The sequence below is a fragment of the Pipistrellus hanaki genome, assembly GCF_964339955.1.
Source record: "Pipistrellus hanaki genome assembly, chromosome: 1".
NCBI lineage: Eukaryota > Metazoa > Chordata > Mammalia > Chiroptera > Vespertilionidae > Pipistrellus > Pipistrellus hanaki.
This window is the reverse complement of record NC_140503.1, coordinates 83479635-83498544: the sequence shown is the minus strand read 5'-3', so window position 1 is coordinate 83498544 and position 18910 is coordinate 83479635. Positions and strand designations below refer to the sequence as shown.

The window sequence follows — 18910 nt, the reverse complement described above, 5'->3', positions numbered from 1 at the left end:
TATATATATACACACACACACACACACACACACACACACACACGCACACACACAGTCATATAGACAAGTTATATTGTCCATATGTCTATAATTGAAACTTTGTGGCCTGGAGTGGTTGCCCCCACCCTGATCTGGTATACCCGGGCCGGCCAGGGCTGCAGAAACTTGGCTTCCTGCTCTCAGCAGCTCCGTGGCTGCTGCCATTTCTGTTGGAATTTATTTACTTTCTATAATTGAAACTTTGTACCCTTGAATGGAGGCCTGGGCCCGCCAGGGTGTGTGGAAAGCTTGGCTTCATCCATTGCCAGGGAAACCTAAGCCTCCCTCCTGCTCTCTTCATGGTCGCAGCCATCTTGGATGGTGTTAGTATACATACTCACTCTGATTGGCTGGTGGACGTGGCTTGTGGGTTTAGTGGAGTGATGGTTAATTTCCATATTACTCTTTTATTAGATAGGATAGGACTGAATAAAATGTGAAATAGCACAGTGTGATAAGCAACTGAATACCTACTACTTACAGAAATTAAACGTTATCAGATTTCAGAGATGAGCTGATTACAGCTGTAGGCATTGAATTTGGTTCTTAGATTTCCTAGCAGCTAAAGTGAAATTTGAAACATGTTGGGTTACACGTTTTCAGTGTCTTAGTAAAGATAGCATGCTTTTTGTTGTTAAAACACTTTTTCTTGATTCTGATTCCCATCATAATTTGTGTGTATATATGTTCTTTTAGAAGCACTTTTGTGATAGAAATAGAACTTGGAGAAATAGGTGATTAGTATGTTTGCTAGATCTATTCTTTCCAAAATAAAATGCCTACACAATCTAAATGTGTGTTTTTCCCCCCTTCTATTTATGTAAATGGTATCACCAACCTCCAGGTTACTTTTTCATCTTTTAAAACATTCGACATTGATAGAAAACAGTAAATGGATGTTAGGGTGTCCCACAGATACCTCAAACTCCAAGTATCCCAATATAAATTTATCTTTGTCTAATACATTGCCCTCTTTAGCTTCTTGTTACCCCACTCAGCTACTTTACATTTTAGTATCATTGAACCAGAAATCACTTTCTGAGATGCCTATGCATTTGCTAATAATATTACTGTACCATAATCCCTACTCCTTAGTCTTACACCTGAAAGCTTCTAATCTTCCTTCCCTACCTATAAGTAGGTATAGGTGTTTTTTTTTTTTTCTTTTTTTCTGCATTGTACGTATTTACTTCTAGTGATTTGTCTATTTTATTATAATTAACTAGAGGCCTGGTGCACGGGGGGGGGGGGGGTGTATGGGGTCATCTAAAATAAATATATGTATACCCTTTGAAACCACCATTTTTATTTCTTAATATTCTTAGAATATAAGTGAATATGTTTGTAGGATCTATGCACTGTTTTTTAGAATAGTGAAAAAATTTGAACCAATTTAAATACTTATTATTATGGATTGACTTCAGAATTTAAGTATATTCTTATAGCTGAGTATTATGATTCTCAGGATTTCTTTTGTTTGGGATTCTCTATGCTTCCTGGACTTGTAAGTCTATTTTTTTTCACCAGGTGGGGAAAGTTTTCTGTCATTATTTCTTCAAATAGGTTTTCATTATCTTGTTCTCACTCTTATTTTGGCACCCCCATAATTCAGATGTTGGTACGCTTGAAGTTGTCCCAGAGGTCTTGATTGTTGTTGGTATCACTGGGAGGAATTGATCTCCTGGCCAATTGGCTTGCAGGATCAGCCATGTACATGAAGGGAGAACTTCTGTGCTGGAGACACCCTTATGGGGCAGAACTTGCTTCAGTGGGGCTTTGGTGCTCACTGAGTCTGACACCTGAGTGTGTCCCTTATGGATCTAGGATTTGTAATCTGGATGGTCCCACTCTGACCGCTGGGTACTTTGGCTCTTGGATCTCCAAGGAGGTGTTAATTTAGCCTCTGCCTGAGGCTACCCAGCCGAAGCTACAGAGAGATCTTCTTTGTTTCGGTTTTGGAAGTGCTCAGATGAGGCCCAGCTGTGAAGCAATGCAAGCTGCTGTGGGGACTTGGGCCTTATTTTGGATATTCTGGGTCTCTCTGACTCAGCTGTAGTTGGTTAGGTAATTTTGGATTTCTAAGGACCAGGCCATTCATATGCAAAAGCCTCTGTGCACAGCTTGGGTGGTGCGGGGTCTCAGGGTGGAGCCAACAGCAATGGCTTCCCGTCAGCCTTGCCTTAAGAGGCCCCTGGGTCTCAGTGTCCCTTGGTAATCACTGCAAGCACCTCTGACAGAAAGCTGCCCTTGAGTTCCTCTCGATGCCAGACAGTCCAGCTTCTCCCTGTATGAATCTGAGTCCCCAGAGTCTCGTCCAGAACTGGAGTTCAGAGCAGTTAGGAGCTTGTGTCTGCCTCCTGATTGAGAAAGACCATCGCGTACTCCATTGTCAGCCCTTTCCGCGGCTCGCACCTTCGTACCTCTGCACTTTCGCACAGCCTCTGAGTCTCAGTGTGCTTTTCTCTTCCCTTCTGCTTGTAGAATTTCCACTCAGACTTCCTGTGGTTCTAGATGATGTCTGTTTTGTCTTGTAGTTGTAGTTTTGAAGTGGTTGAAACAAGTTTACCTATGTCACCATCTTGGATTTTCCTAGTTCTTTTAACTTGGTTGTGGGAATCTGAGAGTACCTGCATTTACCTAGGCCCTCATCTTGGTTTTCTCCCCTCGGGGTTTTTAAGGGTGGAGTTTTTAGGGTAGGTCCCGGTGGAAGGACTATTAGATTATAAGATTTCCAGATGTGTCCTTTCTCGGTCTTGGCCTTTACTGATTGGACCTTACCATGGGTGGGAGTCATTAGTCAATTTAGTTGGTCCTGATATAAGCCCTGGCATCCTTGTCTGGTTTTACTGCTTTTCTGCACTTGGAGCTGAAATACAACTGAGGTCTAGAAGTTATCCCTTGTTGATAATGCTTAAGGGAATGGTCATGCAAGGGCCTGCATGGGAGTCCAATGAAGCCACTCTTCCGCCCCTTGTTTCTCCTCTAAGGGGTCTACCCCATGACTAGGTACATGCCAGCAGAGGAAAGGTCAAGGGAGCCTCCAAACCCATAACTAGGAATATGAAATGCCAGGGGTCTAAACCACAGTGTCTGTGATATGCTAAAGGAAGATAGGTTACTCTGGGAGTGAGTTCCTTGTTTTCTCAGTTTTGCTCATTGCTAGGCACCCAGGACTTTTCCCATCAGTGATCTTTTGTACCTGGTTCATTGTCCTTTCCCTGCTCATGTCTGTCTTACTACCTACCACTGGTAAAATAAAAATCTATACTCATGTCTCAGCTCTTCTTAAAGAATTTTGCTAGCTTGGCTATGGTGACTTAATTGAATTTCTTCAGTCTTTCCTCAATCACAATATCACAGATAGTAAGTGGTTCCTGGGTGTTACCTAAAAATTGTTGCCATTATCTACATCCTATCTAATAAAAGAGTAATATGTAAATTGATTGTCACTTCAACACACAAGATGGCTACCCCCATGTGGTCAAAGATGGCTGCCACAAGATGGCCAGCTGGGGAGGGCAGTTGGGGGCGATCAGACCAGCAGGGGAGGGTACTTGGGAGGGACCAGGCCTGCAAGGGTGGGCAGTTAGGGGCAATTAAGCCTGCAGGGTAGGGCAGTTAGGGGTGACCAGGCTAGCATAGGAGGGAAGTTGGGGGCGACCAGGCCTGCAGGAAAGGGAAGTTGGGGGGAACCCAGGCCTGCAGGGGAGGGTAGCTAGGGGTGACCAGGCCTGCAGGGTATGGTACCGTGTTTCCCCGAAAATAAGACATCCTCCAAAAATAAGACCTAGCGCATGGAAAGATAAGACATCCCCTGAAAATAAGACCTAGCGCAACTTTGGGAGAAAAAAATTAACATAAGACACTGTCTTATTTTCGGGGAAACAGGGTAGTTAGGGGTGACCAGGCCTGCAGAGGAAGGCAGAAGTGATTAGGCCTTCAGTGGAAGGTAGTTAGGGGAAAACAGGCTGGCAGGGGAGCAGTTAGGCATCAATGAGGCTGGCAGGTGAGTGGTTAGGGGGTGATCAGGCTGGCAGGCAGAAGCGGTTAGGGGCAATCAGGAAGGCAGGCAGGCGAGCAGTTAGGAGCCAGCATTCCTGGATTGTGAGAGGAATGTCCGACTGCCCGTTTAGGACCTGATCCTACCGGGATCAGGTCCTAAACGGGCAGTCGGACATCCCTAGAGGAGTCCCAGATTGGAGAGGATGCAGACTGGGACATCAAACCTCCTCCCCACCGCCACCCCCCCCCCCCCCCCCCCCCCCCCCCGTAAACGAATTTTGTACACTGGGCCTTTAATTATCTATATAAAGGCTAATATGCTAAGTGCCCATCCGACTGGTAGCTATGACATGCATTGACCACCAGGCGGCAGACGCTCAACACAGGAGTTATTGAACTGCAGTGACTTGGCAGCAGTGGTTCTTGGATGACATGCCTAAAAACCAGAGAGGAGGGAGCCTGATTCCTCTTGGAGCTGTAAAATTACACCTTCAGCCTTGGGTTATGTTGATGCTGGGACACTGTCAGTCCCGAATCTGGTTTACTGCACACTTGCATTTGCGTTCCACACATGATATGACAGCAATGTTGCAGAGTACCCTTTCTCACTCCAGGACCCCTTGTAGGATGTTGGAGAGCCGATTTTTGGCCTGATATTCCCCCCCCCCCCCCCCCCCCTGCAGGCCAGGCTGAGGGACCCCACCTGCCAGAGGGATCCCGCTCACTCCACAGATGCTCTTCAAGCTATATGTAGCCAACCAGGGAGGAACCACAGGAGGTTGGCTCCAGAGTGTGTGCAGTCCCGCCCCACCGGCCTGCCTTCTAATTAATTTCCTTTCAATACGCAGGAATCCTTACACCAGGTCACTAGTTTTAAATCAGTAGCTTCAAGGTTTGCAGTAATCAGTGCTTTTTCATCAGTTATCCTTAGAGCTTTCTAGAGGCAAGTTGGATATTACTATAAGCCACTTATTTTAGACATGCCATTTCTTGTGAAATCTTTTTAAGAAAAATTACTATTCATCTTTAAAAATCTGAAAATGGTACATCTGAACAATTATTTAAATAATGATATAGAGTGCTTTGCGATATAGAAGATGCAACTGCAAGACAGTTTCATTTAATGAAATAAAAAAAGTCAAATATGAAACTTGCTATTAGTATATATTGCAAAATCATCACACTAAATCTAGTTAACATCTATATTAATAAAAGGGTAATATGCAAATTGGTCAAGATGCCCTCAGAGTAACAACCAAACAGCAGGCTGCGTGGGCCGACCAGGCTGGCAGAGGGGTTAGTGAGAGACAACCAAACAACCGAACAGCAGGCTGCGTGGGGCGACCAGGCCTGCAGGGGCATTAGTGAGGGACGACCAAACGATTGAACAGCAGGCTGTGTTGGATGACCAGGCCAGCAGGGGGGTTAGTGAGGGACGACCAGGTGGCAGAGGAGGGCAGTGAGGGGTGACCAGGCCAGCAAGGAGGGAAGTGGGGGGATACCACACCAGTGGGGAGGGGCAGTTGTGGGTGACCAGGCTGTGGGGGTCAGGGCATTTGGACATCACCAGGCAGGCAGGGGGTTAGTTGGGGGTGACCAGGCCAGCAGCAGGGCAGTTGGAGGCGCTCAGGCCTTTGTCTCTCTAAAACCAATTGTTTCAGAGTTATTCTAACTATATTCCATACACCCAAAACACTGAGGACAGACAGCTGTGACACAATTTAAAGTGGTCTAACATACGAATAATTGAAACACCCGAAGACGAAGGGCAGAAAAATATTTGGAGAAATAATATACAAATGATGAAAGGCTCAAACCCACATATGCATGAAGCTCAACAGATCCCAAGAACAAGAAATGTGAAGAAAAATTCACCAACGTACATTATATAATTAATATGTGATGGTATAGTGCGGCCATCTTTTGGTGGTCATCTTGTGGTGATGTGGGGCGGCATTCTTGTGATGTGAAGTGAGGGTGTGAGGGTCAATTTGCATTTTACTTCTTCATTATATAGGACATTACTGGAAGCTGAAAAAGATAGAGGTTAAATGGACATTTGATCCAGGCCCTGTGGGGTTCAAATCCCTGACACTGCTTATGACTAGCTAAATTACTTAAACTTTCTGCGCCTGTTTTCTCACCTATAAAACAGATTTTATCTAACACACTTCTTAGAAAAATGTCTGGATACAGGAATCATTCAGTTTGTGTTCATTATTTTCCCCCTAGTTCTATGAAAAGTTAAGAGGTTATGTGACAGATAGGAGTGAATCTGGGTGTTCTAGACATAGTTGAGATGAAGGAATGTCATTTTTTGGTGTCAGTAGGTTATGCAATCTTTTCCGAGGTAAAAATTATCAAGCTACAAAATGAATATAATAAAGTTCTAATAATTTATTTTATTAATAATTAGAGGCCTGTTGCATGAATTCATGCTTTGGTGGGGTCTGGCTGGTTCCCCGATGGGGGCCAATCGGGCTGGACCAGTGAGGAGGAGAGAGGACACAGGAAGTTGGCCGGCTGGCCCTGCCCTGATTGGGGTGGGACCAGCCATGGGAAGGGGTCAAGGACGATTGGCTGGTCAGCCCTGCCATTGATTGTGGTGTTGGGGGCCAATTGGGTGTGGGGTTGCCCTCCTATTTGGCCAGTGGGCTGGCCCCAGAGCACATCGTAGCAAACAGTCATCTGGTCATTCTGGTTGCTTGTCTTTTACATATATAGACTAGTGGCCAGGTGCATGAAATTTATGTGCATTAGAAGGGAATTAATTAGAGGAAATACTTTAATGTGATATTTGCCCTTTCTATATAACAGAAGTGTCAGAGATGAAAGAAAATGATTAAAATGTATAGGAAAATCTCCCTCCTGTCAGAGCCTGGGGCATGCCGTGGTACCCAGAGTGAAGTCGCCGCCCACCCGCACGTGCCTTGAAATCCACCCCATCAAGTCCTGCAGGGCGGGGGGTGGGGAGTGCAGCACAGTCTTTGGTCCCCCGTCAAGCCCTGTCAGGCAGGGGGCACAGCCTTAGGTCCCCCAGCCCAGGACTCGGCTGGGCATGGCCTCAGGTCCCCTGGTGTATCCTCAGGTCCCAGGTGTGTGGGGGGGGACTTGGCTTCAGGTCCCCTTGCCTGGCTCAGAGCCCCTGTCTCTGGTGCCTGGGTGGGGGACACAGCCTTAGGTCCTCCCACCTAGCCTCAGGTCCCCGAGCCCCGGCTTTCCCAAAGAAGGGAGCATGGCCTCAGATCCCCCAGCCAAAGGGCTCGCTGACCATTTTTATATTAGCTCTTTATTATCTTGTCTAATAGAGAATATGCTAATTGACCCTCACAGCCAATAAGGAGGGAATATGCTAATTTACTGCCACACCCTCGAAGATGGCAGTGCCTACAGCCATAAGATGGTGGTGCCCGATTCCCTCAGCCCCATCTAGGGGCAGGCCCGGCCACTCCGTGTGCCTGCCTCCAGAGTCCCTCCGTCCCCTCAGTCCCTGCAGTCACCCAGGGCCGGCCCGAGGTGCAGGTAAGCCTTGGATGGGGGCTGCTCAGCCACCTCAGGCCACCCAAGGCTCAGGTAACCAGGGCAGGGTGAGTCTTGTGTTGCTGGCAGTGGCAGCAGCAGAGGTGTGATGAGGTGTTGCTTTCTCCTGATTGCCAGATTGCCTCCTGCCCCTGAGGGCTCCCGGACTGTGAGAGAGGGCAGGCGGGGCTGAGGGACACCCCCACTAGTGCATGAATATTCCAGGCCTCTAATATAGGATAAAACATACTTGAGCACATATGTGCTCAGCACTGTGCTAGGTTTTGGGAATACTAAGGTAGACACAGTTTCTATTTTAAAGAAGCATTAGACTAATATTAGAAAAAAGATAAGAATACTTGAAATATAGTTATTTCTATAAAAGAGAAATGTATGGAATCCAAGAGAATAGAGGAGAGGCCATTTATCCCTTCTTTGGGAAAGTAGAGCAAAAGCGAAACAGTCTTGGAAAATTCCATAGATGAGATGTCACTAAGGATTTATTATATTTGTAGGAAAAATAATACAAAAACGAGAATTTAAAATGCTATCTATATGTATTGTAGGTACTATTTAACTTTATTCTGAAGTTTTCCTTTGAGTGTTAGATCAGTCCAATTAATTAACGTTTACCTTTAAGGCGAGTTTACTAACTAGAAATCCGGTGCATGAAAATCTGTGCCTTTTCGGGGGGGTGGGGGGGGAGGTGGTGTCCCTCAGCCCACCCTGCGCCCTTTCCCATTCCGGGACCCCTCGAGGGCTGGCAGTCAGACATCCCTCTGCAGCCCCGGAGTCCTTGGGGAGCGGGCCTAAGCCATCAGTTGGACATCCTTAGCACTCTCCCGCCACCACCAATTACTGCGCTCACAGCTGTCAGCCCGGCTTAGCGGAGCTCCCCCTGTGGGAGCACACTGACCACCAGGGGCCAGCTCCTGTACTGTTGTTCTCCCCCCTGTTGTTCAGTGTGCATCTTAGCGACTGGTCTTTCCTGGTTGTTCCTCATTTAGGGTCAGTTTGCATATTATCCTTTTATTATATAGGATTAATAGTTTATTCTCCATCTCATTACCAGATTAAAAAAAAACACACATCTTTGACTTTCCCCCCTGCGCCTTTTTCAAATTTATTTTTTATTATAAGAGAAATGTGTTTTTCATAAACAAGCTTGAATAGTAAGGAATTACATAAGTTTTCCATTCCCTTTTTCCCCCTCAATCTTCTACTCCCCTAGAAAATAAGCCAAACAACAAAATGCATGGAATACATGCTGTACACCTACAGGTATCTTGTTTTGAATAATAAATTCAGTCTCCTTAATTTTTGTTCAGAACATTTTATAATATATCTAAAGACTCATTTTCCAGTTAATTTTTAAAAAATGATCTTAAGCTCTAGCCAAAATGAATTAGTTTTTCTGCATCCTATTACACTTCACATGTTCATCACTCTATGTGTTAGCTTATGTGTAGAATGTCCTTCCTGTTCAACCCCACCTGCTCATCTCCAGAGTCCTTCTATCCTTAAAGGTTTTAATAAGGAATACTAGAGGCCCAGTGAAATTTGTTCATGGGGGGTGGGTCCCCTCAGACCAGCCTGTACCCTCTTCAATCCGGGACCGCTGTGGGATTGGGCCAAAACCAGCAGTTGGACATCCCTATCACAATCTGGGACCACTGGCTCCTAACTGCTCACCTGCCTGCCTGATCATCCCTATTTGTCTTTGTGTCCATGGCCCCCCCCCCCCCCCCCCGCCAGCCTGGTTGCCCCACACAGCCTGCTTCTCATTCGTTTGGTTGTCTCTCACTAACCCCCCTGCTGGCCTGATCCCCCCACACAGCCTGTTCGGTTGTCTGTTAAGTTGATTTGGTTGCGACGGTTGCTTAGGCTTTTATATGTATAGATATCCTCAGGCATTTTTTTTTTCTCTCCATTTTCACCTCTCATTGAGCTTTGAAAGAAATTTTGTATTTCTAAATTGCCATTATACTTTGTAACTTCATTTTCAGATCCTAACACTTTCTACTGTGGGTACAATAATATGGGGGTGGGTAAAAGTAGGTTTACAGTTGTAATACAAACAAGTAATACAATAATTAATAATATAAGAATAAACTGTTTCACATACTCACAACTGTAAGCCCACTCTTCTATGTTTAGTTTTGTGTGCCCTCGACTACACTGACAGTTCTTTTAGAGCACTATTATCTGTATTTAAGCTTTACAATACTTAAGTACTTATTTATAAAACCTGTTAGATACGTATTTACTGAGAACATGTATTTTAGGCACAATATATTATTACTTGTAGAAATACTGATTTTAAACTGTCTTAAGGGAGAAGTTAGAGGCATATTTGTGAATTCAAAATGGAACTTCTTTTTTTGGTTTGGTTTATGGTTTTGAATAAGTCTTTCTGTGGCATTGTTTTCTTTGTCAAAACAAAGATTGTGATGACTAGATCATTTTATAAAATTAAAGCTAAAATCGTTAAAGAAAACTTGCAACTGTCATATCTGCTTAACATAATTTAACATATATTTGTAATTGTAATCACTAAAATTGTTTTCATTTATTTTTCAGAGAATGCAGAGTCTATCGACCTTAAACAGTTTTTTGACCAACATTTTTCACATATTTATTATGTGTTCTTTGAGAATTTTGTGACTATTGAAGCTAGTCTGAAGCAGAAAGGTAAGATGTTAAAAATTGATTCTGGTTTATGTTGATGTTTCCAGTAATTGCCATATGTTTTCTTTTCTTATTTAAAATAAATCTTTAGTGTTCAGATTATTACAGTTGTTCCTCTTTTCCCCCCCCATAGCTCTCCTCCACCTGGTTCCCACCCCACCCCATATCTTTACCCCCCCCCCCTGCAACTGTCCTCGTCCATAGGTATAAGATTTTTGTCCAGTATCTTTCCATACTCCCCCCATATTCCCTCTACCCCCCCCCCCCCGAGAATTATCAGTCCACTTACTTTCTGAGCCTCTGATTCTATTCGATATTATATTCACCAGTTTATTCTATTCATCAGAATTTTTTATTCACTTGATTTTTAGATTCACTTATTGATAGATATTTATTTGTTGTTAATTTGTTGTTCATAATTTTTATCTTTACCTTTTTCTTCCTCTTCTTAGAGAATACCCTTTAGCATTTCATATAATACTGGTTTGGCAGTGATGAACTCCTTTAGCTTTTTCTTATCTTTGAAGCTCTTTATCTGACCTTCAATTCTAGATGATAGCTTTACTGGGTAGAGTAATCTTGGTTGTAGGTTCTTGCTATTCATCACTTTGAATATTTCTTGCCATTCCCTTCTGGCCTGCATAGTTTCTGTTGAGAAACCAGCTGACAGTCTATGGGTACTCCCTTGTAGATAACTTTTTCTTTTGCTGCTTTTAAGATTCTCTCTTTGTCTTTTGCTGTTGGCATTTTAATTATGATGTGTCTTGGTGTGGTCCTTTTTGGATTCCTTTCATTTGGGGTTCTGTGCGCTTCCTGGACTTGTAAGTCTATTTCTTTCATCAGGTGGGGGGAAGTTTTCAGTCATTATTTCTTCAAATAAGTTTTCAATATCTTGCTCTCTCTCTTCTCTTGGCACCCCCATAAATTGGATGTTGGTATGCTTGAATTTGTTCCAGAGGCTCCTTATTACTATCTTTATATTTTTGGATGCTGTTTTTCTTTTTGCTCTTCCGGTTGGGTGTTTTTTGCTTCTTCGTATTTCAAATCTTTGACTTGATTCTTGGGATCTGTTGTTAAATCTCTGTATATTATTTATTTCAGCCAGTATATGCTTAATTTCTGATTGGTCCTTTTACATATCCTTGAGGGTCTTACTAAATTTCTGGGAGATTTCTAGAAGATTCTTGAGTAACCTTACAATCATGGTTTTGAACTCTATATCTAGTATTTTGCGTTCATCCATTTTTTTTCATTTGTGACTTGTTTCTTTGTCTCCGCATTTTGGTTGCTTCCCTTGTGTTTGTTTCTGTATACTGGGTAGCTGCTAAGTCTCCTTGAGTTGAGTGGCCTTGTGTGGTAGGTGTCCTATAGGGCCAAGTGGTTCAGCCTCCTCAGACACCTGAGGTGGATGCTCTTGTTGCACCCCTTTGTGGGCTGTGTGCACAGTCTTGTTGTAGTTAACCCCTGATTGTTGTTGGTATCACTGGGAGGAATTGACCTCCAGGCCAGTTGGCTGTGATGACCAGCTGTGTCTACACTGGAAGATCTGTTGCACAGGAGACACTCTTATGGGGAAGGACTTTCTTTTTTGGGTCTTTGGTGCTCACTGAGTTGCCCCATTTAGTGTGTCTCTTATGGATGTGAAAAGCTGTAATCTGTATGGTCTCACTCTGACATACTCTGGCTCTTGAATCTCCAAGGAGGTACAAGGTCAGCCACTGTCTGGGGCCGCTGAGCAGGAGCAACAGAGACACCTGCAGATTCCTCCTCTTTGAATGGGGTTTGGAAGTGCCCAGACCAGGCCCTGCTGCAGTTTGACAGGTTTTAGGTGAATGGACAAGCCATTCATATGCAAAAGCCGATGTGCACAGCTTTGGTGGGGCGGGATCTCTGGGAATCACTAGAGCAGAGCAAACAGCATTGGCTACCAGTCAGCCCTGAACTGGAGAAATCATCGGTTCCCTGTGCAGGAACACTGATCGCTGCGAGCACCTCTGAGAGTAAGCCCCCCTCACATTCCTATCCCGATGCCAGATAGTCTTTTCTCCCCGTATGTGCCTCGGTCGCCCAGAGTCTCATGCGGAATTTGTGTTCAGAGCAAGTGGTAGCTTGGATCTCCCTCCTGGATAAAAGAGCAGCACATCCAGGTGCCAGCACTTTCCGCTCCTGCACACCTCTTAATGGTCTTAACCCATTTTCCTCACCTCTATAGTTGTGGAACTTCCACTCAGCCAGCTTTCCTGCAGTTCTGGGTGGTAGTTGTTCTGCCGTTTAGTTGTGGTTTTGATGTGGTTGTGAGAGGCAGCAAGCATAGGTGATTATCTATGCTGCCATCTTGGTTCTTCTCCCCAATTGTCATATATTTTCACTTTAAAATAGGCTCTTGGACATTGGCACTTTTTCTTTTTTCTTTTTTTGGCAGATAGCTTTTAATACTCCTTGCACAGCTATGGGGTTCACAGTACTGTTATTATTTTGAAAAGGCTTAGGAGATTTGCCTTTTTCCTGGAATGATTTGCTTGTTTCCTCACATTCTTTGGTCTGCCCTAGAGGCATGTATCAGGTTTGAGCAGTCATTTTTATATTTTCAGTTTCAGAGTTCATTTAAAGTTTTCCACAATATATTATGACTTGTTTTTAGACATAAATATGTGTAGTCTAAATTTAGTTGTTGAAAAAGAGTAGACAGAGATGATGTGATACTGTGTTTACATTGAACAGAGTATACTTTAACCATTTTATTTTTTTAAAAATCACAGAAAAATATTTACTGCAAAAGATATTTTAGACTATTTTAAGTGGTTGTTAACAGTGAGGATAAAATGATAATGTTTAAAATATTTTTTTGTAAAAATGTTTTAGGTCACAAGTCTCAAAGGGAGGAATTGGATGCTATACTTTTTATTTTTGAGGTAAGAACCTGCTAATCTTTCTTTTTTTTACAAAAGTGGTACCTGGAACATACAACGGAATGTATTGAACTATAAACTATAAAAACACTGTGGCCTGGCTGGTGTTGCTCAGTTGTTGAATGTCAGCCTATAAACCAGGAGGTCATAGTTCAACTCCCGGTTAGGAAATATTCCTGGGTTGCGGGCTCCATCCCTAGTGTGGGACGTGTGGAAGACAGCTAATCAGTGATTCTCTCTCAGCATTTATGTTTTTATCTCTCCCTTTCCCTTCCTCACTGAAATCAATACAAATATATTAAGTAAAATACCGAATTGCTGTGCTTTTCAAAAACTGAATTACATTTCTGACTTAGTTCTTAATTATTTTTGAGGTACATATATTATTTTTAAGTATAGATACAATTATGTTTTTATACATTTGACATCATGAAATTTATTTACACACACACATATATATATATATATATATGTATATATATATATAATGTGTTTGTAAACAATGAAAATTTTAATTTGAGGGAGGTTTATACAAATGTAGGTTTTAAAAGGAATATTTTTATTGATACTAGAGAGAGGAATGGGGAGAGAGGGAGAGAGAGAAACATTGATCAGCTTCCTCCTGTACACCCCCTATTAGGGGATTGAATCCATAACCCTGGCATGTGCCCTGACCAAGAATTGAACCAACAATCCTTCTGTGCATGGGATGAAGCCCAACCAACTGAGCCATACCTTCCAGGGTTTTTTAAAATTCTAAAATATTCTTACCTGAGAGGATAACTTTATGGAACTGTTTATATATCTAAGGAATTTATAGTTTCTACTTCAACTGCTTTTTATTGCAAATTTGTATAACAGTTTTAAATATTTTATAAACTTTTGTCCTATATTACTTTGGAGGGTGTAGGACAAGTCTTTATTGCTAAATAAACAGAAGGAAATAACATTTGATACTTTCCTAAAATTTGTGTTTTATTTTTACCACATTAATAAAAATTAGGATGCCCTCACCCCCACCCACTGGATGCCTGCTTTAAAAATAACATCATGCTCTTCCTTCTGTCTTTGAAATCAAACAGTGATAGGAGTTTTTTGATATTTATGCAGAATTCAGAGATCTCGAGAAAGTCAGGTTTAGACCTTGTGATTTGAAAGACATAGTAAAGAATTTGGAAATCACTTTCTAAAGATTGGGCTGTTCTATGTGTAGTGAATTAAATATAATTTATTGTTTTGTATTTTGAAATAGCTTAGAAGAATTTGAGCAATCTGATATTTCTTTTAGCTGTTGATTTATATTGATTTAGTCACAGCTAGAAAAAGAAACTTGTTTCCCCCCCCCCAGGGTTCCAGAGGGAAGTAACTGATGTTGGTACTTAACCTTCATTTAATTTCATTAGTCATTAACCCTGAAGAATTCCCTCTTAGTTACCTTAAGTGTTTGCATGAATTGTTTACAAGGCAAATATTAAGACATAGATGTTTTGGGAAAGAATAAAAGTACCCACAGAGAAAGCAAGATGATAATTGCTAGAAAGTGTTCCTTAAGACATTCATGCTTGCTTTATATTCAGGAAACTGAAATGATTAATAAGTTAATAGAAGCTTTTCAGGGTATTTCTTCTATTAAAAAGTAATATTTATTTTTCTACGTTTAATATACAGGGTATCCCAAACATTTATACACACTTTAACAGCTAATAGCTCAATTTTAAAAATGAAATGTATTTTAATAAATATTGCCTTGATAATTATTTAAAGTTTATGTATACATTTTTTGGTACACCCTGTGCATGGTGTATACTGATTATTCATTGAACAGTAATCTCTGTTTTTAATGAATCACTAAATTTTATTAAGAAAGAATAATGTTAGATACAGGGTTTTCATCTTTTGAAAAAAAAATTTAATTTGTGTGCTGTGTTTTCTACTTATAATGGAAACAATGAATATTATTCCTTCAGAGACTAATGATAACTTTTTTAATGAAGACATTATAAAGTTATCTCTTCCTTTTGGAATAGAAAACTTTATTATGTAATATTAATAACATGGTGTAAGATGTTTACTGTGCAGTTAAGAGTACACAAAATTTCATTCATTTTTATATTAACCATATAAAAACATGTAGACATGTTCATTTACATATTATGAGGGGTTAAGTTTAAATTATAATTTTATAATCATAATTTAGGAATGCTTTTGAATAGTCACAAACTTCTTTTGAAAATAATTTTATTGTTTTTCAAAATAGTTATAATTATGTAATTGTATCACTATGAGAGAAAAATGAAGAGAGCAAAGGTAAAGAAGTTTATGTATCTCATTGAACTATGAAGAACTTTGTAATTTCTTCATCATCTTGTGTGAGATTATATGAGAGAAGAGTAAAACATGTATACTATCCTTTGAGCAGAATAGTATAAAAGCACAAATTTTAGAAATAGGCTTATCTTTTGCTTTTCTTTTTTTAAAAATTTGTTTTCTATTGATATTTTAGGGAGAGAGGAAATGAGAGGGAGAGAAGATAGAAACATTGATCAGCTGCCTTCTGCATGCCCCTCACTGGGGATTGGGCCTGCAACCTGGGCATATGCCTTGACCTGGAATGAACCAGTAACCTCTTGGTGCATGGGATGACACTCAATCCACTGAGCCACACAGGCCAGGTTCTTTTACTTTCTAACTTAAGCACATTACTTAACCCATGTTCTAATTTGTCAAATGAGATTAAAAAACTTTTTAGGTTGGTTGTGAAGATTAATAAGATGCAGTTATATAAAGTATCTAGTTTAGTATTTAGCCTTCATGAACATCCAGTTAATGATGTTTCTGATCCTACCTGATAAAATAGTAATATGCAAATTAACCATCACTCCACTACACCACAAGCCATGCCCACCCGTCAATCAGAGCAAGTATGCAAATTAACCCCAACCAAGATGACTGCCACCACAGAGAGCAGGAAGGAGGCTTGGGTTTCCCTGGCAATGGAGGAAGCCAAGCTTTCAGATACCCTGGCTGGCCCAGGCGTTCACTCAAGGATAGAAAGTTTCAATTATAGAAGATAAATCCCAAGAAAACTGGCGGCAGCCAGTGAGCTGGAGAGAGCAGGCTAGGGTTTCCTCCTGCGAAGGAGGAAGGCAAGCTTTCCACCTGCCCTGTCTGACTTAGGTCTCCACTCCAGGCTATAAAGTTTCAATTATAGAAGTTGAATAAACCCCAACACAAAAAGCTGCTGCCATGGAGCGAACAGAAGGTTTGGCTTCGCTCCAATCTACAAAGTTTCAATTGTAGATATCAGGCCTCTGCTTGGGTCGCCAGTGGGCAGGCTGGCCCCTCGCCCAGGCCACCCCATGCCCCAAGGGAACCCCCACCCTGATCCGGGACATCCTTTAGGGCAAACCAGCTGGCCCTCACCCATGCACCAGGCCTCTATCCTATCTAATAAAAGCGTAATATGCAGATTGACCATCACTCTTATCACACAAGAAGCCTGCCTCCATGTGGTCAAAGATCCTGCCCCCATGTGGATACAAGATGGCCACCACAAGATGGCCAGCAGGGGAGGGCAGTTGGGAGGACCAGGTCGGCAGAGGAGGGGAGTTAGGGGCAAACAGGCTGGAAGGGGGGCATTTAGACATCAATTAGGCTGGCAGGACAGTGGTTAGGAGGCACCAGAAGTGGTTAGGTGCAATCAGTAAGGCAGGCAGGTGAGCAGTTGGGAGCTGGCAGTCCTGGATTATGAGAGGGATCCTAGATTGGAGAGGGTACAGGCTGGGATGAGAGACACCCCCCTTGCCCGTGCACGAATTTCGTACACTGGGCCTCTAGTAACTACATAAGTAAGAGCTGCAGTAACACCAAACACACACAAATGTCATTCAGTAAGTAGAGTACTGAGAGCTTAGTTCAGCAACATAGTGCATACAGCAGCTGTGGATTTAGAATAATTCACACATAAGCAACACATAAAAGAAATTAAAGGCAAAATTTTGAAAGTATTATATGTAAAAAGTGTTTATTTTCAATTATAGAAACCTATATTAAAAACTAAATAGGTCTTTTGAATTTAAAATTTTTGTTCTTCAGCCGAAACCGGTTTGGCTCAGTGGATAGAGCGTTGGCTTGGGGACTGAAAGGTCCCGTGTTCGATTCCGGTCAAGGGCATGTACCTTGGTTGCGGGCACATCCCCAGTGGGGGGTGTGCAAGAGGCAGCTGATCGATGACTCTCTCATCGATGTTTCTAACTCTCTATCTCTCTCCCTTCCTCTCTGTACAAAATCAATAAAAAATATATTTAAAATTTTTGTTCTTCAGCCTATAGTTATCATAAAATATAAGCACCTTCACATATATTAACTTAGTATAAGTATTTCATGGGATTTTTGTGAAAACAGAATATTTCCTCATGATTTATTAAAAGCAGAAAGAATTACTTGAGAGAAAATGTCACAAATCTTAATATCTGAAAGAATTTAAAAATTTATCAGTAATATCCACAATGCAGAAATTCTAAAAATAGTAAATAATAGTAAATTTTGAAATATATTGCAGTTAGTATTTAATCACTATGGAGAAATATAATTACTTTCCATATCATTGTAAAAGTTAAAATCAATTTACTATTTCATGTCTTTGTTAACATAGTTTGTTGTTTTCAGGGTTTTCAAATATTGACTATATGCCATTTTGGAAATAATTCCAGTTATATCAGCTTAGCTTAATACTAACTTGTATTTGTGATATTATCTTTTACCTAAGAAACTCTTAAAGCTTTAGTGTAAGCTCTTTAATTTTTCATGTTGCACAGAATGTGGATTCATTTCTTGCTTTTCATTCTTTTTTCTTGGTTGTTGTTTTATTTATGTTGATTTTTAGAAAATTTTGCAACTTCTTCCAGAGAGAATTCATCAGCGATGGCAATTTCATAGCATTGGTAAGTAATTTAAATGGGTATTTCACATTTTAAATAAATGATAATATAAGAAAATGCTTTTCAATTGGTCATTACTTGAAATTAATTCATAGTTTATGTTTTAGTAAAAACAAAATAAATGATTCAGGACTAGAGTTATCCTATCTAATAAAAATGGATTATGCTAATTGACTGCCACGTCCTCAAAGATGGCAGTGCCCACAGCCACAAGATGGCATGCCCAATCCCATCAGCCCAGCTGGGGCCGCAGGCATACGACATGGCGGGGCCTGCCCCTAAGTGGGTCTGTCCGCTCCCCACACCTGCTTCTGGAGTTTCCCATTCTGCGAGTTTCTTCAGCCCCCCAGCCATCCAGAGCTGGCCCGAGGCATAGGCAAGCCTCAGATGTCAGCTGCCCAGTCGCTCAGGACTGGCTCGAGGGATGACCAAACAACTGTACAAGCAAGCTGCATGGGGCGACCAGGCCAGGATGGGGGTTGGGGGTGACCAGGCCAGTAGGGGGACCAGTTAGGGTTGACCAGGCCAGCAGAGGAAGGTAGTTGGGGCACCAGGTGAGCGGGGGGGGGGGGGGGGGGGGGGAGGGAGGGAGGGCAGCTGGGGGAGACCTGGCAGGTAGGCAGGTGAACGATTAGGAGCCCGCGGTCCATGATTATTAGAGGGATGTCTGGCAGCCAGTTTAAACCCCCTGAGGGGTCCTGGATTGAAGAGGGTGCAGGCTGGGCTGAGGGGATACCACCCCTGTCCCCTGGTGCACAGATTTCGTGCACCGGGCCTCTAGTTAGGAATAAAAGAAAAAAACATAGATGAATG

General features: G+C 42.0%; 1 protein-coding gene across 5 annotated transcripts in view; it reads left to right on the top strand.

Annotated features, from left to right (window-relative positions):
* The window catches only part of RALGAPA1 (Ral GTPase activating protein catalytic subunit alpha 1), a 227501-nt gene that overhangs the window by 13788 nt on the left and 194803 nt on the right, over nt 1-18910 (top strand). For all 5 annotated transcript variants that reach the window (XM_084874263.1, XM_084874264.1, XM_084874265.1 and 2 more), the window contains exons 2-4: nt 10141-10251; nt 13111-13160; nt 18043-18100. In XM_084874263.1, the coding sequence (XP_084730389.1) occupies nt 10141-10251; nt 13111-13160; nt 18043-18100 (219 nt within the window). The remainder of the gene's footprint in view (nt 1-10140; nt 10252-13110; nt 13161-18042; nt 18101-18910) is intronic.